Genomic DNA, 23604 nt, shown 5'->3' with positions numbered 1-23604 from the left:
CGAATTTCTCTCCTACTATCGTTTCAATGCGCATTTAGCTAGGATTTCGTAAAATTTGGAACGGACCTTGAACAATTACTTCTGTATATGATAAAACGGACTAATCGTTTTCTCAGCAGGCCGCAAACATTGATCATTACGTAATAATCTCATAAATTATTCATAATTGTGTCTGACATTTACAAGATAAAGAAAGCGTAATATTCGAAAATAAAAATAAATTATACTTACAAATTTTTCGTATTTCACGAACGAAATATAGGACATTATGATCATGTATTTCGGACATTTATCTTTCTAAACATCACGTGTGTTCGATGTACATTTCGATGGCAAATAAGCTATAAATTACATATTGTTGTAAAACAATGAATGCCTTAGCGTTATTATTATTATCATTTTTTGTTCCGAACGTGTGTTTCAGACGATAAATTTCAAGGTAACGTATCTACTACTTTAGATACATTATATTACATTACGATATATATTTAACGCCTGTAACGTGTATTACATAAAAATATATTTCATCATAGACTATTAATCAATAAGAAGACCAAATAAAAAAGCATGTCGCAATTTACTTGTATTTCGTATATCACAATTAACGATATAAAAATAATAATCGAGAAGGTAGTATATAAAATATTATTTTAATATTGAAAGAATATTATTAACCAGATTTTGCAGTTTACGAAGGCCAAGTTTACAAGGTCCAGTTTACTTTTTGAAGTTTACAAATACATCGTCTAAAATGTCTTGAAAATATTATGAAAGAGAATTACTGTCTCCCAATACGATGTATGTCTCTTTGAATTAGATGAAACCAAACGAAAGACAATCGCAAGCGTGAAAGCTTTGAACTCCACGATACTTACCTACAACTATTATTCAGCTGCTTTAAATTTCAAATAAAAGACGATGTTCGTGAAACGTCGATTGTCAATGCTAAGCGACGTCGTTACGAATGAAAATTGTAACGCTAACATCGATCTTTCGTCGACGAACGCTAATAATTTTGGACTTCGTAATGTTGCACGATTATGTAATCGTGACAGTATTTTAAAGAAAAAGTAGAACACTTTGCAATTCTATCGGTTCGCGTGATATTTTCTTTATTTAAATGAAATCCTCGTTCCTGACGAAACGTTTATTTAAACCGAACCGTGCCCTGCAGGATGACAACTATTTTGCGACTCAGCGATTCACGAAAGACGTTCGTTTTTATCACGCCGTTTACGTTAAAATTAATACCGTAAAAAATTGTAAAATTCTGACGAGGATTAAGTTTCCTTTTCTCTTTTTCTTTTTATTACATTAACTTATCAGTAAAAGAAGTCATAAATGTTTGTGTAATTGTGAACCGATGTTCAGCCTAATGTTTATGTAAATTTTCTATTTTATTAAAAGTGAAAAAAAAGAGAGAATTTTTTCTAGCTTTTCACAAACTTATGGAGAATCGGTTTTCGAAACGATCGCAATGAATTTCATGATTGTTTATTCCCCCATTGCGTACGTAAAATTTTTCCACAGCTATTACGAAGTTCAACGTGAAGCAATACGATAACAAAATTATGTATGGAAAGTGATTTCAACAGTAGCATTGAAGAATGCAACGACGATCTACCTAATTAAGTTTAACGTTTCATTAGAGTCGGTTATTATGTATACCGCCTCAGTAAGTATAATATTTCCTGGAGGCTATATTCATCGCTAGTTCAAAATAAGAAAAATACGTGTTGTACTTACGTTTCTTTTAATGAAGGTTGATGGATTATCTACGTGCAATTTTCCAATTACTTCGTCACCATCGTCACTTGGCCTTAATTATTCAGTCTTTCATTATCCTTCTCTTAATCTCTACCAGTACACAGCGTATCCTAAATACGATAATATTTATAGAACGTGATCAGATTTATATATTTACGTTGCACTTATGCGCCTTGCTATAATTACGATTATCGCATAATGTAACATGATATTATACACCTGTAACAATACCTACATGCATCTGCTGTTTATGTCATATTTTGACTACTCCTTAGCTTTACAATCTTTGCTAGATACGCGTTAAGTATCCTCTTCCTATAATTTTTATGACTCTTCTTCTAACGTTATTTATGATGAACATTATGATTGTAAAAAAAAAAAAAAAAGAAGAAACTGTCACAAGCGTAAAGTAATCTTTTTTGTTGAAATATATTTTTTGCAAATTGATCCGTTGGCTCGAATCGCCAGTATTCTCGACATAACGATATCTTTATCTACGAATCTCGTGTCTTTGCGCGTATCGTGCTAAGTGCTAAGTTTCGAATTAAAATGAAACTTAATCTCGACTACGTGTACACTGTCTTCAATAACAAAGGAGTTTGAAACGACAACTCTGTAATTCACCACAGTTCTATGTAAACAAGGAAAACAAATTTTCACCTAAAATAACGCGGCGGGAAATTTTTTCCAAAGTGTGCGTAATATCGGAGAACACCGAATGCGAAAGTCAAAAGCGGAATAAAAGGAATCGCTAGCAAGAAACGGAACGTTTATCGTAACGAAATTTCGATTTGTCGAAAAACTACGTATGTGGCTGGAAAGACCGACGCGTTTATCGTCTGCCACGCGTGTTAATCGGCAAATTTTCAAATTGAACATCTCGGTTAAGGTTTAATGCGTACATAATACGTGTGAGATAACGAAAAGTAAGGAAAACGAAGTGCAAAAAGAAGGGTGGTTTAAGGGAGCAAACACGTTCAAGCGGCTAGCGAGTTGTCAATTTGGAGCACGTTGCTTCCTTAAGCAACGTGCTATAAGGTAGGGGAACATTGGATGAAAGGTATATACCATGCACGTTGCTACCTGTCAGTGGCCCACGAGTCTTCTAAGAATGCTGGGCAGGTATTTAAGTCGCTTCCGAGCCAGGTGTGCGCGTCCTCTATTCCAGCGTTGTGATTCGTTAAATCTGTGTCAAACGTCATTTTCACCGTACCCAAAACGATACATTCGTATCTAATTAATTTGGTGAAATACCCACCGGGAAAGATCAACTAAAACGCATTGACACAAATACCAGTTGAGAGTCAAAATCGATGATTTTTCCTTAAATCACGGCTGAAACCGTGATTCACATCCGAGATCTGATTTCCATAAGAGGTCGATCGAAAGATCAAACGAAAAGTATCGATACAACTACCAGCTGACGGTTCTCCAAAGTGACGATCATTTAATTCCCATTACGAACGTTACCTATATGAAACTTGGCGTTTATTATAGTGTACTAAAACACAGACATTCGTATTTAAAGGACCTTATGAATAATCAATCGATAACACGAATCAAGTATCGATTGATAATTTACCAGATGAACGATCGTTCGGTTTGCACGGAGAAATAATCGAAAGATGGAACTATGACTCGCGATGTTTGTTCGACGATCGGTAACAAGTTCGAAGTTTCTTCTCGAGAGAAGAAGAAGTGAGATGAAAAGACGGAAAAAAGTTTTCGTCGTCTTATTTTCACCTTCGGCGTGATCTATGTAAAATTAATGGACATCGTAAATCATCGTTTTTCGTAGACTCCGGAAGATTTCAGTCGTGCGTCGCGTAGACTGGACGAATGCGAAGAAATAGTTTGTGTGGCTGAAAAATCGCGCATGGCACGCGATCGCGAATCGGATACGAAGAGATCCGGTGAAAGCGATTGTTGACAAAACGCGTTAATCTGCGGGCAAGTACGCGCACGTTTTGCATCGTGTGAACTCTAGAAACTCGGTGAATACCACGGCAGATCGAGACGTGTTTGAAAGAACAAGAATACTCGACTTTGGCCTCGTGAACCGGTATTCCATCCGGAAGCGATTTCCGTAGCCTTCTTGGAAACGAAGGTCAAGTATAGCGCAGAGTAATTAAGTCATAGCGTAAAATAATATTTACAAAGGAAGAATACCAAACCGATTGGAAGATCGTGATCCAGGAACGTGTTAGAAGAATATCGACCAACTATTTTATTTGTTTGTAGAAATTGGCCAAAAATAGAGAAAATGGAATAAAAATAACGTGTACTCGTGAAGATTACGTGTAATGTTACGTATAACTGAAGATACAACGAGCATAGAGCAAACCTGTGAATAAAAATAAAAAATTGTCTGTGATAAGTGCTGGATTAAGTATTAGAAATTAGAATCGATCGGAAAGAAAGAAAAAATGGTCGAAGAAAATAGAATAAAAATTATTAAGCGAAGTTTTAAAGTATTGGTTAATTCAAAATTCTGATCGAACGGAAGATAACAAAGTGAATCTGGTTGTTTGAATAATGTTACGAATCGTATGAAATGTTGTAAGATTCTGAAGTTTCTGTCACGGAGAAGATTGAATAGTAGGGGGTTTCGAAATGAGACGCATAAAAAGATTCATCTTAGCTCAAAGTACAGAGCAGGATCCGATTTGGAAGAGCTCCGACAACCTGATACCTGGAATACCGAGAATAAACGGAGAAACGTCAATCGAAGAATCGGCTGCTACGCCACAACCATCCACCAACGACCAACAATCATCCACCGCCGGATTAACGTAATGCATTTTGTTATCTTAACATCATTGAATTATAACGATTAATTCAACTAAACCCTCGATATAGTACGACTTTCCACTTGACTCTTTTAATCCAAACGATAATCAATCCCTCCGCTAATATCATTGGATCATTTAGATTTCTCATCTAATTGCTTATTTCAATTTCAACTTTGTTCTACTTTATTTTAATTTTAGTTATTCATATTTAGTTATTCGGTATGTTACTTTAATAAGTACCATTGGTGTTTCACGTCTGACAAATGTCATTTTCAATGTTCTCGTTGCACCAAAATATAGAAGACGAAGGAAAACGAAGAAGAAGAGCTTAAAATTTAATAATTCAATTCAAACCTTTCTGAATTGTCCTTGGCTAACCGATTGAGCGTTAAATTGATCAAGAAACTGGTTTGTCCATTAAAATATTTGAAACGAACGAAAATCGACGTAACGATGAGATAGACGGTTAAAGAGGAGAAGAAAAAGAATTAACGGGTAAAACGTTTGAAACATATTTTTGTTCAATTTGAATGAAGAGACACGAATGATCGTGAAACACAGCGTTTGGTGAACTAATTTTCTCTTCGTTCACGCACGCACGCTATATATATGTTAGCATTCATTTTGAATGTCGGCAACCTTGGTTTAATTTTCACTGACATTGTGATATTTCTCATATTCGAATTCAGGTTTCATCGCCCGATTTAGATCATTGAAACGTAGTCTCGGACATAAGATAGCGAAAAGATCGGTGCAGCATTGTTTTGTTGTAAATTCATGGACTTCGCCCGTTGACCTTCGTAAAAAGCGGTCCTTGTTTGAACAAACGATCGTTGCGAGTTGTTTCGCTGACTAGACGTTCGATACCTTAATAAAACAAGAAAAAGAATGACAAGGGAAGTACAGGTATATTTAGAAGCGTTTTCAAATAATATGCTGGTAGAAAAGAAATTTGAAGAACCTGTTATTGAATAATATATTATCTCGTACATATTATTAGAATATTCGACAGCTTAAAGCAATCCGAATAAATGAAGTATCTGTGCAAATATGTGTCATTTGGTTTCTGTTTAAATAAAAGAGATACCAGCTATTCGGTTGGTATAGAAAATATTCGTACAGTAATTCATTTCAGCAGAAATATCGTAGAATATCCGTTTATCGACTAAATTTCAACGAATGAAAGATATCTGTATATTCTTAAAAGTTTTCAGAATAATTTTCATCCAAAAATAAACGTGATAGCTGTTCCTGTTATTATATTAATAAGAACAGCTGTTATTATATTATCTTGAAAATATTAATAGGTATTTAGCATTGGATAAAACGTGAATACGTAAAGATGTTTTCAAAAATAATCTGCATCACAGTGCAGAGAGAATGGGTTTGACAGACAATTTCATCCTGATGCGAGATAACGATCCAAAGAGTAATGCTACTTACTAATACGCGAGCGTGAATCTTCCATAATGTTTGGAGACGCTTAAAAATACCTGGACAGTGCTTATATATAAACATTGTCGACAATATATGGGACCACCTGAAAGGAAAAATATGAAGTGACCAGACTTCATCGAGGAATGATTTACAGAGAACTCTTCCAGAAGAATGGAAAAATATTTCAAATAGAGTTCTCATTAGTTTATATAAATATATTCATACAATATAATCAAATACCTTATGATAAAATCGAAAGCCTATTAAGTATGAAAATAATTAAACTTAGTAATTGCCTCTCCTAGATATTGGATAAGCCTTGCTAATTTCTGCTATTAAACCGTAACAGTACACGACTACTTATTATGTGTGTATTTTTGTCGTTTCTTAAATATTAATATTTTGCACAAAGGACATGGATATTCTATCTTTTTCCCACGAGCATTATTATTCTACAGACCAGCAAGAATATGTACATATTTTTTATTTGCTAAAATTCTGTTACCAGATGTTCTATAATTGATATAAGTAATTTTGTTAAAGTTATATACCGTACGAATACATTTCTCACTGACTGTACAAATAAATTATACAAATATGTTTCTACCTCGATAAGAATAAACTATACTAATAATTGCCAAAAGAAAACGAAAAATCTGATAGCAGTCATTTGGACTGGGTTTTGGCAGTTCTATAGTGATATTAATAGACGTTATATCGCGTAGATGTTAAATATAGCGATTATCGTGGGATATGGATTGGAAAAGAATCACGCGAATCTGCGTGGAAAGGAAGAAGAGGAATGCACGTCGTATGAATAAAAAGAATTTTGTACATCCAGGCGAGATACATAGGAGGTTCAGAAAGCGTTACAGAGTCGTAGGAATGGCATTGCGTGAGCCGCTTAAATTAACGGTTCGTATACTTTCTCCGCTGTCATTCACGTGTTCCCCGGTAATGGATGATAAAAATCACCTTGAAATACCAAGGGAAAAACCTAAAACCAATTTTTCATCCGGTCACACTTTCTTTCCTTCGTTTCTCGTTATTTTCTTCGCAATATTCGATCGACGTTTATTGCAAAATATGTACCGAACGAAATGTTCCTTCTTTACTCGTGAAAATGTTTTTTATCGTTTACTTTCATCATTTTCACCCAGATTTTCCATCCACTAACACTTTCTCCCCTTCGTTCCTAGCATTTCTTTCTCCATATAATACACATTTTGAATATAATAAAATTCCTATCAACCAGAAAAAGATCATTTTTCTCCAACGAGGATGTATCTTATCCTTTATTTTTATCCCTTTCTTTTTTTCTTCTTTTTCAATATAATACATCTCCTTTTACGAATTTCTTAAAACATAATGGCTAACAACGATGGGTAAAATTCAGCGATAATAATAATTCATTTTTATCTCGGTCTATTCGGCCTGCAAATGAATTTGGCTGACGATTCTTTACGTTCATCCCTCCGTGCTTTTCGCACCCAGGACGATCGCACGCTACCCTAATCTGCGTGAGATCTGATACGACGCTGCAAATTTTAAAGCAGTTGGTACAGATTCTCCGAGTTTCCGGAGACGAGGATCAAAGTGATCAAACGAAGCCAACGCCTGTTTAGTGAAAATTAATACGTGTTCCGTTTGATTTTATAGGCCCAGCATGTCGCAGGGCACGGTGATGATTCAGACGCAAAGCCGGTTACAGGAAAAGGACTTCACTATTGCCACGCCCGAGGAGTTCGTTCATCGTTTCGGCGGTACCAAAGTTATCAACAAGGTAACGTTGTTTTCTCCATGAGTATCGTATATCCTTCATTACGTATCTCGAAACAACAGCCGATCTTTTAGCGTGCGAATCTTCCAGAAATTTTTGCAATTTTTAACATTGTTCCGGCGCTACGCTTTGAAATAATTGATCATTTGAATTATTATTAGATCTTATTGTCAGAAGATGTAATTTCTTCTTAACGGAGAAGATATTCGACGTCTTCGGATAAAAGGAACGAGTCGAATAGAGAAGGAGATCATTTAATGTGTAGAAAATATTCGCGCACAGGATAGTACTCTATAACTAAGAGACGTAACTTTTTAATAAAATCGATACTTAAAGCAGTCGAGTATAAAGAAGCAATTGTAGAAGGAGGTCGTTCAACGCGTAGATATGTCGCATTCCGTTTGAGTATTTCTCAAGGCAGTCGCCGTACAGTTTCGCAACAATGGCCAAACGACCTTCGTAGTTGACCTCCAACGACCTTGAATGATCTTGAATCATAGGTTACTAGATATACCTGTTCCGCGATACTCCACTGTAATAGCAATGTGAAACGCACGTTGTTCCTTCCGCAAACGAAACAAAGTAGTACCGTGACAACTTTAACTTGGAACATGTTTCTTCGTTAATTAATTGTTAGTCATATTCGTCTTAATTCGGATCTAAATGTTTTTATACAAATGACATTTTCTCAATTTTGAACAGCGTAATTATAACTTTAACGATTTATCTTCTAATATCATCAGACTATCTATAATTACGTTATACATAAAAAAAGAAGAAGATAAAATATTATGAAAAATTTGCTCGTTTTAGAGTTCTAGCGTTAATAATCCTTCACCATATAATTATTGCTTGATACCGAACCGACGAATTAGTTTTGTCTCAATTGTAAATTTATTTGGAAATTTAAATAGATTTTCCTTTGTTTCTCAGTTTCGCCTTGGACTTTGATGTATTTTTGTTTTCTAAACGTATTTGTGTATCTCAGATTGCAAGTGCCGTTACCAGTGACACACTAGTCGTTCAATAACATTTTATCGTCAATATTTAGTCATCGCTTAAATGACGCTTCGCGAATAACGATCGATAGAGTAATCAAATTTTTCAAATCGCAGGTCCTAATCGCCAACAACGGAATAGCGGCTGTAAAATGTATGCGTTCGATCCGACGATGGTCCTACGAAATGTTCAAGAACGAACGTGCCGTGCGTTTCGTCGTGATGGTCACTCCGGAAGATCTAAAAGCGAACGCGGAATATATCAAAATGGCAGATCAGTACGTACCCGTGCCAGGTGGAACCAACAACAACAATTATGCGAACGTCGAGCTGATCGTAGACATCGCTGTACGCACTCAGGTCCAGGCTGTATGGGCTGGTTGGGGTCATGCCTCTGAAAATCCAAAATTGCCAGAATTACTCCACAAAAATAACATGTGTTTCATTGGTAAGATCCTTTGGATGACAATGAAGAGATAGCTGAAGATTATTCTGTAAATTGTGAAGTAAATTCTGTAATCTTACACTACCATGCATAAGTACGATGACTATCAAAGTATTGTAGTATAGCCATAATAATTTGAATATATGCAGATACTTATGCACAGTAGGGTATTCGAGGAAATATCCTTCTTAGTAAGTTTTGAAGAAATGCGATTCGAAAAATCAACGAATTACGAATTGAAAGAATAAATGAATGAATAGTAATTATTTTTTAGGACCATCCGAGAGAGCAATGTGGGCCCTTGGAGATAAAATCGCGTCAAGTATAGTAGCGCAAACTGCAGATGTACCGACACTTCCTTGGTCAGGTTCGGAACTAAAGGCACAGTACAGTGGAAAAAAGATAAAAATATCTTCAGAACTTTTCAAGAAAGGGTGCGTTTCGACGGTAGAAGAATGCTTGGCAGCAGCTAACAAAATAGGCTTTCCTATAATGGTGAAAGCTAGCGAGGGAGGTGGTGGAAAAGGTATCAGAAAGGTGGAGAACGCTGAAGAATTGCCCACATTGTTTAGGTAAGAAGGAAATTTGTCAAATTAATTTAAAAGATCTTTTACATGGTTCGTTACATAAATTGCAAACGTTATGTAAAGAATATTTATGTAACAAGATGTTGGAAACTTTATATTAAGAATACTTAACGATTTTCTTAGGCAGGTACAAACTGAAATACCTGGATCTCCGATATTCATTATGAAATTGGCCAAATGTGCTCGCCATTTAGAAGTTCAATTATTAGCTGACAATTATGGAAACGCGATATCGTTATTTGGTCGTGACTGTTCTATTCAGAGAAGACATCAAAAGATTATCGAAGAAGCGCCTGCTGTGGTTGCTAAACCCGAAGTCTTTGAAGAGATGGAAAAAGTAATTATCGATCCTATTCGCGAATCAAAAATATTTCACTTTTCTACCATAAATTAATTAACAGACATTATTATGAAAATTTGTGTTCATTCCGTACAGTACTTTTTACATATTGTTTATTATAATAGGCTGCTGTAAGATTGGCCAAAATGGTTGGGTATGTCAGCGCAGGTACTGTCGAATACCTGTACGACACTTCTGGACGATATTACTTTTTGGAATTGAATCCACGTCTTCAAGTGGAACATCCGTGTACCGAAATGGTATCCGATGTTAATTTGCCCGCGGCACAACTTCAAATTGCTATGGGGCTACCATTACATCATATTAAAGATATTCGTCTTCTTTATGGTGAAAGTCCATGGGGAGATAGCGTCATTGACTTCGATCAACCGAGACACAAACCCCAACCATGGGGTCACGTGATAGCCGCGAGAATTACTAGTGAAAATCCTGATGAAGGTATAAATTATATTTCATAAAAGAAATTACATTTGATCACGCTTGATCATTAAGGAATCCTGCTGTAATAAATTTTAATATTTCCATTAGGTTTTAAACCGAGTTCTGGTACGGTGCAAGAACTGAACTTCCGATCCTCGAAGAATGTTTGGGGTTACTTCTCGGTAGCAGCTTCCGGAGGTCTGCATGAATTTGCAGACTCTCAATTCGGACATTGTTTCTCTTGGGGAGAGGATCGTAACCAGGCTCGAGAAAATTTGGTCATAGCTTTGAAAGAATTGAGCATTAGGGGTGATTTCAGAACCACCGTCGAATATTTGATTACGCTATTAGAAACTGAATCTTTCCAACAGAACAACATAGATACTGCGTGGCTTGATTTGTTGATTGCTGAACGCGTTAGGAGTGACAAACCAGATGTATTATTAGCCATAACGTGCGGTGCACTTCATATCGCTGATAGAACAATCACTGCCGCTTTTACTGGATTTCAAACAGCATTGGAGAAAGGACAAATACAAGCCAGCAATGATTTAGATAATGTTATCGACGTAAGTTGATTTTTATATCATCAACTTGTGTATAAATACTTGCTTACAAATATTATAAATTTAACAAAAAATTTTTAGGTTGAACTCATTAACGACGGATACAAATATAAAATACAGACTGCTAAGTCAGGCCCTAATAGTTATTTTCTTGTTATGAACGGTTCCTATAAAGAAGTAGAACTACACCGACTATCGGATGGAGGATTATTGCTTTCTTTGGATGGTGCAAGTTTCACGACTTACATGAGAGAGGAAGTCGATCGTTACAGGATCATCATTGGAAATCAAACCTGCATCTTCGAAAAGGACAACGATCCTTCTTTATTGAGGTCACCATCAGCTGGCAAACTAATCAGCTATCTAGTCGATGATGGTGGTCATGTGGACGCTGGACAAGCATACGCAGAAATTGAAGTCATGAAAATGGTAATGACAATAACAGCGAGCGAAGCTGGTAGCGTCTTTTATGTTAAAAGACCAGGTGCCATTCTCGAGGCCGGTACCTTGATTGCTCGATTAGAATTGGACGATCCATCTCTGGTAACAAAAGCTCAGGAGTACACTGGTAAATTCCCGGAAACTGTAGCTCCAGCAATTTCTGAAAAATTGAATCATCTACATGCTGAATACAGAACAGCTTTAGAAAACACTCTCGGAGGATATTGTTTACCAGATCCGTACCACGTACCTCGAGTACGAGAACTTCTTGAGAAATTCATGAATTCCCTTCGTGACCCTAGCTTACCATTGCTTGAACTTCAAGAAGTGATCGCGACGATATCAGGAAGAATTCCGATTTCCGTAGAGAAAAAAATCAGAAAATTGATGTCGCTGTACGAGAGAAACATAACTTCTGTTTTAGCTCAGTTTCCTAGTCAACAAATTGCTGCTGTGATCGATGGACATGCAGCAAGTCTTTCCAAGCGATCTGAACGCGACGTCTTCTTCTTAACTACCGAAGCTATAGTGCAACTGGTACAAAGATATAGAAACGGAATACGTGGAAGAATGAAGACCGCTGTTCACGAACTACTTCGACAATATTACACCGTTGAAAGCCAGTTCCAACAAGGACATTACGATAAATGTGTTTCTGCTTTAATCGATGAGTACAAAGATGATGTAGCAACAATAACAGCTATGATTTTCAGCCATAACCAAGTCACGAAGAAGAACGTTTTGGTAACTATGCTCATAGATCATCTCTGGGCGAATGAACCTGGTCTTACGGATGAGTTATCGAGCACGCTGACGGAACTAACGAGCCTGAATCGTACAGAGCATAGTCGTGTCGCGTTACGTGCGAGACAAATTCTAATCGCTGCTCACCAACCTGCTTACGAGTTAAGACACAACCAAATGGAATCTATATTCTTGTCAGCGGTAGACATGTACGGCCATGATTTCCATCCAGAAAACTTAGAGAAACTTATCCTTTCCGAAACATCTATTTTCGATATTTTACATGACTTCTTCTACCATTCCAATCGTACAGTTTGCAATGCTGCTTTGGAGGTTTATGTTCGCAGATCTTATATTAGTTACGAGTTGACTTGCGTGCAACATCTGGAATTGTCTGGTGAAGTACCTCTTGTACATTTCCAATTTTTGCTGCCTAACAATCATCCTAACATACAAAACCAATCTTCGGTTAATCACAGAGTCGGGGCTATGGCAGCTTTCCAAGACATGGATCAATTCACCCGATATTCTGACGAAGTTTTCGACCTCCTAGAGGATCTGTCTTCGATTACCTCAACTTCGGCTAAAGTTTTAGCAGAGGCAGTAGACGCAGCTGCAAGCGAATCGAGGCACAGCACGTCCATAAACGTATCTTTAAGCACTGCGGAAAATACTGGTACAGTGGAAATAGGTGAACGATCTGCAGAACCGGTACATATTTTGAGCATTGCCGTCCAAGAGAAAGAAAATCACGATGACGTTACGATGGCGAAACTCTTTGGAGATTGGTGCGCCGCGAACAAAGAGGAATTAATCTCACGAGACATACGAAGGATCACTTTCACCGTTTTAAAGAAAAGACAATTCCCAAAATTCTTTACATACCGTCAAAGAGATGGTTTTGTTGAAGATAAAATTTATCGACATCTCGAGCCTGGTTGTGCTTTCCAATTAGAATTAAACAGAATGAGAACTTACGATCTTGAAGCTCTGCCAACCTCGAATCAAAAAATGCATCTTTACCTTGGCCGGGCGAAGGTTGCCAAAGGACAACAAGTCACGGATTATCGTTTCTTCATTCGTTCCATTATAAGACACTCTGATCTTATCACGAAGGAGGCCAGTTTCGATTATCTTCACAATGAAGGTGAACGTGTACTATTAGAGGCTATGGATGAATTGGAAGTCGCATTCTCGCATCCGCTTGCTAAGCGTACGGAATGCAATCATATCTTCCTAAATTTCGTACCCACAGTTATTATGGATCCAGTAAGAATAGAAGAAAGCGTGACCAGTATGGTATTGAGGTACGGCCCGAGATTATGGAAATTACGAGTACGTCAGGCTGAGATTAAAATGACGATTCGGCCAGCACCAGGGAAGCCAACCTCTATTTTACGTTTGTGCATTGCCAACGATAGCGGATATAGCATAGATTTGCATCTTTATATGGAGGCAACCGATCCAAAGACTGGTATCATTCGTTTCGAATCTTATCCTTCTTCGACGGCAAATGGTACCTGGAGACCAGGTCCTATGCATGGTCTTCCAATTTCTACGCCATATCTAACCAAAGATTATCTTCAAGCAAAACGGTTCCAAGCACAAAGTTCTGGCACAACATATGTATATGATTTACCAGACATGTTTAGACAACAAACCGAAAAGATGTGGATTAAATACATAGAAGAAAGGCCACAGTGCAATATAACTATCCCAAATCCTGTGATGGATTGTGTGGAATTAGTATTAGAGGGTGATAATTTAGTGGAACAAAAACGACTTCCTGGTGAGAATAATGTTGGTATGGTCGCTTGGAGATTAAGGCTTTATACACCAGAATATCCAGTATCTGGTCGAGACATTATACTGATAGCAAACGATTTGACACATTTGATTGGTTCTTTTGGTCCGAAGGAAGACTTAGTGTTTTGCAGAGCGTCTGAAAGAGCTAGACAGCTTGGAATTCCTCGAATATATTTCTCTGCAAATTCTGGTGCCCGCATTGGTCTAGCAGAGGAAGTGAAAGCGTTGTTCAGAATTGCTTGGGAGGATGAGGATGAACCGGAGAAAGGATTTAGATACATATATTTAACACCAGATGATTACGCGCGTTTAGCACCGCTTAATTCAGTGAAAACTTCATTGATTGAAGATAAGGGAGAATCTCGTTACAAGATTACCGATATTATTGGTAAAGATGACGGTCTTGGTGTAGAAAATTTAAAATACGCTGGTATGATTGCCGGAGAAACATCGAAAGCCTATGACGAAATCGTTACGATTTCCATTGTATCTTGTAGAGCGATTGGTATCGGTGCTTATCTAGTACGTCTTGGACAAAGGGTCATCCAAATAGAAAATTCTCACATCATTTTAACCGGTTACAAAGCATTGAACACTGTATTAGGCCGTGAAGTATACGCTAGTAATAATCAGTTAGGTGGTATACAAATTATGCATAATAATGGGGTATCACATGCAACAAACGTAAGGGACCTAGAGGGTGTTGCCACTGCTTTAAGATGGTTAAGCTACTGTCCCAAATTTAAGGGTGCACCCCTTCCTATATTATCAGCACCATTTCCTGATCCAGTCGACAGAGAAATCATGTATGTTCCTACAAAAGCAGCATATGATCCAAGATTCATGCTCGAAGGTAGAATACAAAATGGCACAAATTATTGGGAAAGTGGATTCTTCGATCGTGGCTCTTGGCAGGTATATTTTATATTTTAGATTAATATTACATGTTAATTTAGTTTAATAAAATGACTCAAACATTTCTATACTATTAATGTTACTTATAGGAAATCATGAGGCCTTGGGCTCAAACTGTAGTAACTGGACGAGCAAGATTAGGCGGAATACCTTGTGGTGTTATTGCAGTAGAAACAAGAACAGTTGAGTTGCACTTACCTGCTGATCCTGCTAATCTCGATTCAGAAGCTAAAACGATATCTCAGGCAGGACAAGTATGGTTCCCTGACAGTGCATACAAAACTGCTCAAGCTATCAAAGACTTTGGAAAAGAAGAGCTCCCACTTTTTATTTTTGCTAATTGGAGAGGATTTTCTGGTGGAATGAAAGGTTTTTATTGATTTTTAATAATTACTAAAATTTCACTCTTACCTATCGAGTGAATTACTAACGTTATATCTTTTCTAGACATGTACGAGCAAATTATCAAATTCGGTGCTTATATTGTGGATGGCTTACGAGAATATACCAAACCAATATTTGTATATATCCCACCAAATGGAGAACTAAGAGGTGGTGCTTGGGCTGTCGTTGACCCAACGATAAATCCTCGCTACATGGAAATGTTTGCTGACAATACAAGCAGAGGTGGAGTTTTAGAACCTGGTGGAATAGTAGAAATCAAGTTTAGAACTAAAGACATAATTAAAGCTATGCATAGGGTTGATTCAGTAATACAGAAGCTTAAAGTAAGAAACTATTTTTGTTTCTTTATAATCTTTTACATTTTATAAATAATAGGTCGTGTGTGGGACACTTTATGACATCAATCATTGTTTTAGGAAAATCTAGCCAATGCAAATTCAGCTGAAGAACGAACAGACATTGAAAACCAAATTCGTAAGAGAGAGCAACTTTTAGAACCTATGTATCGGCAAGTAGCAGTTCACTTCGCGGATCTTCATGATACGCCAGAGAGAATGTTTGAGAAAAATACCATTCATGATATTATTCCATGGCAAAAAGCACGCAGACTGCTTTATTGGCGACTTAGAAGAAGACTTTTGGAGGATGAAATAAAGAAGGAAATTCTATCAACCCAACGCACTTTGGACGTTAGACAAGTCGGTGCAATGTTGCGTAGATGGTTTATAGAAGACAAAGGTGCCACAGAATCTTATCTGTGGGATCAAGATGAAGCTGCAACGAATTGGTTGGAGAATCAACGTCAAGATGAAAATAGTGTTGTTTCCCGTAACATCACTTGTGTAAGACAAGACGCAATCGTTTCTCGAGTCAAAGAAGCCCTTGAAACTTGTCCAGAAGTGAGATTAAATGCAATTTTAGAAATTGCGCACAGATTACAACCAGCAGAACGTGCAGAATTGCAAAGAACTTTATTACAGATAGAAACGACCACACAGGAACACCACAATGATTCAAGTGCTTCGTCCTAATGTTTTTCTAAATTAAGAAAAATCTCTTGTCTATCTGCGTACCTGGTGTATGTAGTTCTACATCTTAGAATTAATTGTACAGATACTCGTTATTCTTGTTAATAGCAAATTGTACGGGAGTAGTATAATTTTTGGAAAGTTAATAATTGTTTCTATCGATAGCGTTACTTGATGATAGAAAGTAATCGAACTCGTGTCTTATTCAAGTTCAATGGTGATGCTATCGAGTGTCAGACAGTATCACTGCCGTCTCCTAAACCATGGCAAAACGTGCCCTTTGTTTATAATGAGTGTATTCATGAATATAGAAATTATATTGCACATATGCGTACATACATATATATAAATAAATAAATAAGTAATATATATGTGTTTATTTATTTATATTTATATGCATGTATGTATGTGTATTTTTTTTAGAAAAAAGTTTGTTCGTTGCGTTTACTTTTACCGAATGACTAATGTGTACATCGATATTTCCCATTTCCGTCGAAAAAAGGAAAACAGATCGATGGGTAATTTTTAAAGTACGAAGTACTATTTTTCCAATCGTGAAAAATCGTGATTGTGTGATACAAACTATAAAAATTTCTTTGATCTTTAGGAACAATTTAATGCGAATAAAGAGGTAGATAATAAAAAATTTTATGAACCTGAATGTTTAACAGAAATAAGACATTTAATACAAAATAGTTGCTAAATAATTATACATATATATTTTATACTATTTTTAATTCATTGATACCAAGTTCAAATGTACATATATTACATGCAGTCATATCGTTTGAGACATAAAAATTCTCGATACTCTCTTCGTTCGTGTCATTGTCCTTAAAAGACTGAAATCTGACTTCGATGCACATCAATTAGATCATCATCTAGAGTAAGCAATACCATAAATGAGAAAAACATTGCTAAAGCAGACAAAAAATGCCAAATGTCATGACTATCAAAAAAGTTTAGGAGTATGCAGGGTTTATTATAATTGCGCGATTGTGCTGGAGTTAGCTCCCACGAGATAGAATTGTGTATAAAAAAATGTAAAGCGGCGCCCCAAAATGCGATTGATAACACAATATAAATCGCTGGTTGAAGTAGAATTCGTTCTTTGTGACAAACCTGAAATATCACAAAGTAAATTAATTCATAATATGTAGACAAACTACATAAGTATAATTATTCGTGTATATGTACATACCTTCATAACAATATAAAAAAAAGTATATAAAATTAAATTAGACATTAATACAGCCAACAGAAACGTTGCGAAATTTTTCTCGCTGTGCATATTCCCAAGTACTGCGAGAGCAACGTTCCATAAATTTCCTACAATAAGTATAATAAAACGTCCCATATACAGAGGTCGACAGAAATATCTAATTCCAGAACGGGCATCATGTTTACTAATCTAGAAAATTATAAAATCAATGATAAACTGTGCCTAGTAGAAGTAACTGAATCAAGGTAAAATGAAAAATATTAGATTCAAATACCAAATGTCTAAAATTACCTGTATTACTCTTATCAACAACGTTCTAACTTTCCATCGCCCCATGTAGTAAATTTGAATAGTCATATAAAGGCAAGTGAGCAAATGTACGACAGTAAACAGAACCCAGAAGTATATTGAACCATATAAAACTCCTAACAATCCTATGAAGATGATAAATGCTAACATTGCAAATGTAACTGATGCTCGGGCATTTATATCAGGATGACGATTGTGATAAATCTTGATCATACATAGCACTGTTATGATGTACATAAAACTCGTATCTAAATAGATAATATAATATTTGTTATTAATATTATAAAAAAAATTTATAAAATTTAATTTTTGTCTTACCGAATTGAAAGTTACTTCGATTTGGACACACGTGATAACTTCCCGAGAGTATTCCTTCCATAATGAGCGCAGTGCCCATTGCATAAAATAATCCATAATGTTGTGGTATGCCATAACATTTATTTTTTTCTCTTTCAAGTTCATCATGTTCTCGAGAAGATGTTAAAAATATAAATAGAAAACCCAACATGACGTATCCGATGTTTGAAAATACATGATTGAGATCTGACAATGATAAAAATGGATGGGCACATAAAAAATTGTAATAACACATATCTTGATTGCCAGTAACATGTAGTACATGTTGGTACGTAATTAACAGCTGTACCGCAGGTAAAGTATAAAAAATAGCAACTGTTATCAAATAATATAAATATAACCGAGATTTATGCCTAAGAATCTTTGGATCTTTACGAGCCAAATCACAAACGGAAAGCACAAGTTTTGTTCGTATTATTTCTTTATCGCAAAAAGCATCTTCCATTAAGTCGATATCATCTTCATCTAGTGAAGAATCATCTTCTATGGATACTGATCGGTGTGGAATAGACTGTAACGTAATTAATGTAAATGAGCAGAAATATTTCTTTTATTTCTTAATTAGTATATCGCGTTACCTCTTCTACCGTTGATGGGCTCGGTATAGGTTCACGAATTTGCTCCGATTCTTGATGTAATATCTCTTGTTTAATTTTTCTTTCCTTTCTAATTTTTGATATCACAATGCTTACAACATAGGCTATACAGAAACTAAAAATAACAGATACTACTACTCCTGAAGCAATAACATAATCTCGTTTGGTAATACTAGCATTTATTGCTAAATTAATGCGTTTATTCCGTACAGGAATCATACTAGGAGCTCCATAACAATCGGTATCATCACCTTTTACTACAAGTACCACAAAAAAGCCCAATGGATATTCTTGTTTCTAAAAGACATTAAATTAGACATCTTATTTCATTACCTATCATGAAAGGTATATTTAAAAAATATATTATAGTCAAAAATATACTTACTGGCACAGTTATACCGCCTTGTCGATTTACAGTTTGCCAATAACCAGAAAATTGAATATTCCTCTCTAAATCAAACACAGGACACTGAAAAAGAAGATATGAACTAATAATAATACGATATTACAAATTATAAAAATTTATACTTACTGTTGTATTTTGTATTGAAACTGTCATACAAATATCACTATCGGAATTAACACGAATGATCACAGAAGAACTTTCCGTTTGCCTTGGAAAAGTATAACCATAATAAATAGGTTGGGATGGTGAAATTTCTACTACTCTTTCTTCTCCAGGACTAGCATAGAATGGAAACATGAAACAATTACTAATTTTTCTTTTTTATTACAATAAAGATCCAAACATAATTGCATACCTTATATAAAAATCATACTGTTTTGTCATGTTAAGTTTAAATGAAATATTTCGATAATTAGCAGTGGACAAACTAACAGTAATAAATTCTTCTTCCTCTTCTAGTCTACTTTGATTATAATTGGTTGAACACAAGGTTTGACTCGTTTTATTATATGCTAAATCATCAAAATATGCGCTTTGAACTACAAGGGGGATTTGCCATGATAGGATTTCTCTTTTTTGACGAACAACTACTATAAGAGGTAGATCGGTAGTAGCATTACTTTCAACTACTATTCTTGCAGTTACCTACAAGTAAATAATACATGAAAACTATGGTAAAATAACTTGACATAATAACATGACATTAACTTACATATATAAAATTATTCATACTTACATTATTAACAGGATATAAAAACACATATTCAACAGTAGTGTTTATGACATATTGATATTCTTTCTTATATTCTGCCACAATAACAATAGGAGAAAATGATAGAGTTTGAAAAGGAATAACTTGATGAAGATTAAATAATAATAACAATGCAAATACGGTTAAAATCCTCTGCACACTCAACATGTTGAATATTTATATATTTTTGTGTAATTATATCCACCACTATTTTCGTAAGCTACATACATAAGTTGACTCCACTCTAACTATCTTGAAACTATAAAACTAACAACACAAAAGTATGTTTTTTTTATGTCACCATGAATTGTGAATCATAATTTCGTTGACAAATAATTTTTTAAAGATAATTTGCCATGCAGATACTTCTGCATAGCTATCTGTCGCATATTTACATTCACAATACTGATGCTATAATACATACATAATATGTTACTTTTCCTTCTAATTCACATCACATAAGTATGATAACTGTAGTTACGATTCTTGAATTCTATATCGAATGTTATGTATCAAATAAATCTGTATTTAAAAAAATTAATATTTCGCTGCGATTTGAATAATTGAATTACTTTAATACTAACTATTTTCATTGAATACTATATTTCATCAATTTTCCAATAATTTTTCACACCTGTTTTGAATAAATTATAAGCTTAAAGGTTGTATTGCATTGCTGCTGCTACATAAACTTTCGATAGAGTTTAATATGCAGTACTGGTGCGTATTATAAATTAAAAGTCTAATCACTCAACGTAAAAATAATTTAATTATTTGTATATAATTATAAATAATATAAGTATACTTGAATATCTTCGCAAGAACTCAAATAAATAATTACAACATAAATTTTATATTTTGCTACTGTGAACTAAAGAATAGTAAAATTATATAAATTCGAATTTTTAACAAAACATACAACATTTTAATTACTTTACGTCTTTCATAAAAATAATAAATTTATATACATGTGTTGTATTCATTTTAATTCCATGTCTATATCTTTATCGTAACAAATTATAAATGTTTTTCAATGAAAAATTTTATTATATATTTTTAAGTATCATAAAATAAAATGCATACAGTTTTAATAAAATATTGTATAAAATGTTATATTATTCTTCCTCAGAATGAGTGCTGAACAACGAACAACCTCATTCATTATACTGATTCGGCTTTAGTCATTGTTATTAAAGATGGCGGTATCCGTGGCACCAAAAGATGTTAATACATATTTAAGTCAAAATCAAAATGTTGCAGACAAAGAATTGGCTACAGAATGGGCGCAACTCGAAGAATTATACAATAAAAGGTATTTTTTGTAAAATATTCTACATTACATGCATGTTTCAATAGAAAAATGTTTAGCTAAATTTTATCGTCCGGTGACTTGCAGGCTTTGGCATCAGTTGACACTTAAATTAGAAACATTTGTTAAAAATCCAGCGCTTCAGAAGGGAGATAAATTAGTACAGTTATACATAAACTTTTTATCTACTTTTGAAAACAAGTAAGTATATTATATACGTATCTTTTTCGAAATATTAATTTATAACCTTACTTATTCTACTTACATAGTAATTGAGATTATCATTGTATTGTAATACTATTCTCCTATTTTTATTTAGGATAAATCCTTTATCATTGGTAGAAATATTAGCATATGTAATACAACAATTTCAAGATAAACAAGAAGCAATTAAATTCTTGGAAAAAACAGAATCTAAAGTTAAAAGCAATAATGAGGCAGTTGCTTTATGTAAAGTTCTCACAGGACAGATCTTGCTTGAAAAGTTAAATAATCAAGAACAAGCAAAACAAATTATAGAGGAAGTAGAGGCTATGTTGGATAATGCCGATGGTGTTACAACAGTTCATGGTAGATTTTATTTATTAGCGAGTCGCCTTTACCGTCTTCAAGGGAAACATGCTGAATATTATCGTACTGCTTTAAGGTACCATTATACTTATAATCTGGAGCAATGGTCATTTTCATTATGACAAAAGTAATCCATACATATTATTTAAACTGATTTTCATATTCCAGATACTTGGGTTGTATTGATTTAAATAATCTAAGTAGACAAGAACAGGAGCAACATGCATTTTTCCTTGGATTGGCTGCACTTTTAGGTGAAGGAGTCTATAATCTTGGAGAATTGTTAGCTCATCCAGTTTTACAATCCTTGAAAGGTACTCCAAACTCTTGGTTAGTTGATTTATTACAAGCTTTCAATGCTGGTGACATTGTTGCACTTGAAAAATTAAAGCCACAATGGAGCAAAGTTGCTGATTTAGCTGCACAGGAGTTGAAGTTGAGACAAAAAATATCTCTTCTATGCCTCATGGAAATGACTTTCAAAAGGCAAGCTAATAATAGGTTTGTATATTGCTTATTGTAAAATAAGGAACCAAATAATGTAAAACAATCTGTATTAAATAAATTTTTTTTATCATAGGCAATTAACATTTGCGGAAATTTCTCAAGAAACTCGTTTGCCTCTCGGTGAAGTTGAATTATTAGTAATGAAAGCCCTAGCTCAAGGTTTAGTTCGTGGTGCTATTGATCAAGTGGCAGGAACAGTAAACATGACATGGGTACAGCCTCGCGTATTAGATCGTACACAAATAGCTGGAATGGTTCAACGACTTGATGGCTGGTGTAAAGATGTTAGTTCAATGGAACGTTTGTTAGAGTCTCGAGCGTCAGAGATACTTACACTTTAATATTAGGTTTAACATTTTTGTCATTAATTTGTTTGTAAAATAAGTTTTATTTCCATATCTTTGTTAACTCACTGGCTTACCATCATTTTAGAAATAAAAAATGTAATTTACTACAGTTGATATAAATACGTAATAATTATGTATAAGATTAATTTCATTGTGATAAGTCAGTGAGTTAATATAAAAGGACGTATAAGATACAGTTTCTCAAATATAAAATTATGATGCTGTTTACAAACGAATTAAAAAGATATATAAATTTATTTTTAACTTAACATCCTACACAGAACAATTTAACGTAATTTTTAATGTTTCTATAGAATAATTATTTGAACTTTTTGTGCTCAGAGACTTTGTACTATGACCGAAATATTAATAATAACAACATATATTAACATTTATAGCGTTTCTCTTGCTTGTTCACATATTCTTTAGATATTAATATTTTTCTGCAGTAGTATACTGCTCCTACATATCCATCAACACAATCGTGAAATATACATATTATGTATTTATATGAAAGCATAAGAAAAGAATAGGTATGTAGAAACAGATGTTTTAGCATTAAGATATTTCTAGAATAAAGTTTCTATAATTTTAATTGTAACCCTATTGTAAGTATTTATATTACTTTTACATATATTGCTTTTACATTGTAGTTTTTGTTCTTTTCTAAAAATATAAGTTCAAAAGATCTCGCGAAAAAAATAAAATTCATAAAATATACGTTATATGTACATATGT

At 34.6% G+C, this 23604-nt stretch overlaps 3 protein-coding genes across 14 annotated transcripts in view; 2 read left to right on the top strand and 1 right to left on the bottom strand.

Annotated features, from left to right (window-relative positions):
* Positions 1–17595, top strand: part of LOC100647039 (acetyl-CoA carboxylase) — a 28989-nt gene extending 11394 nt beyond the window's left edge. For 11 of the 12 annotated variants that reach the window (XM_012315163.3, XM_012315159.3, XM_003399843.4 and 8 more), the window contains 10 exons: positions 7656–7779; positions 8892–9222; positions 9494–9791; positions 9930–10143; positions 10272–10605; positions 10696–11156; positions 11235–15059; positions 15149–15428; positions 15507–15787; positions 15881–17595. In XM_012315163.3, the coding sequence (XP_012170553.1) occupies positions 7656–7779; positions 8892–9222; positions 9494–9791; positions 9930–10143; positions 10272–10605; positions 10696–11156; positions 11235–15059; positions 15149–15428; positions 15507–15787; positions 15881–16495 (6763 nt within the window). In that variant the 3' untranslated portion in view covers positions 16496–17595. Of the gene's footprint in view, positions 1–3627; positions 4560–7655; positions 7780–8891; positions 9223–9493; positions 9792–9929; positions 10144–10271; positions 10606–10695; positions 11157–11234; positions 15060–15148; positions 15429–15506; positions 15788–15880 lie in introns of those variants that run through there. The other variant, XM_020865852.2, reaches the window with a different exon arrangement.
* LOC100647312 (SID1 transmembrane family member 1) lies at positions 17211–20796 on the bottom strand. Its single transcript, XM_012315164.3, has 9 exons — positions 20119–20796; positions 19738–20027; positions 19509–19659; positions 19362–19445; positions 18959–19273; positions 18342–18891; positions 18006–18271; positions 17694–17903; positions 17211–17614 (listed from the first exon to the last, which is right to left on the bottom strand). Exons 1-9 carry the CDS (start codon positions 20299–20301, stop codon positions 17327–17329), a joined length of 2337 nt encoding a protein of 778 aa, XP_012170554.1. The 5' UTR covers positions 20302–20796; the 3' UTR covers positions 17211–17326.
* Positions 20797–21284: 488 nt separating this feature from the next.
* LOC100647433 (26S proteasome non-ATPase regulatory subunit 13) lies at positions 21285–23467 on the top strand. The gene is made up of 5 exons (XM_020865863.2): positions 21285–21445; positions 21530–21643; positions 21762–22088; positions 22181–22513; positions 22593–23467. Exons 1-5 carry the CDS (start codon positions 21330–21332, stop codon positions 22858–22860), a joined length of 1158 nt encoding a protein of 385 aa, XP_020721522.1. The 5' UTR covers positions 21285–21329; the 3' UTR covers positions 22861–23467.
* Positions 23468–23604: the final 137 nt, after the last annotated feature.

Source organism: Bombus terrestris, chromosome 12 (genome assembly GCF_910591885.1).
Source record: "Bombus terrestris chromosome 12, iyBomTerr1.2, whole genome shotgun sequence".
Lineage (NCBI taxonomy): Eukaryota > Metazoa > Arthropoda > Insecta > Hymenoptera > Apidae > Bombus > Bombus terrestris.
The sequence above is the reverse complement of the archived record's forward strand: the minus strand, read 5'-3'. Positions and strand labels throughout refer to the sequence as shown.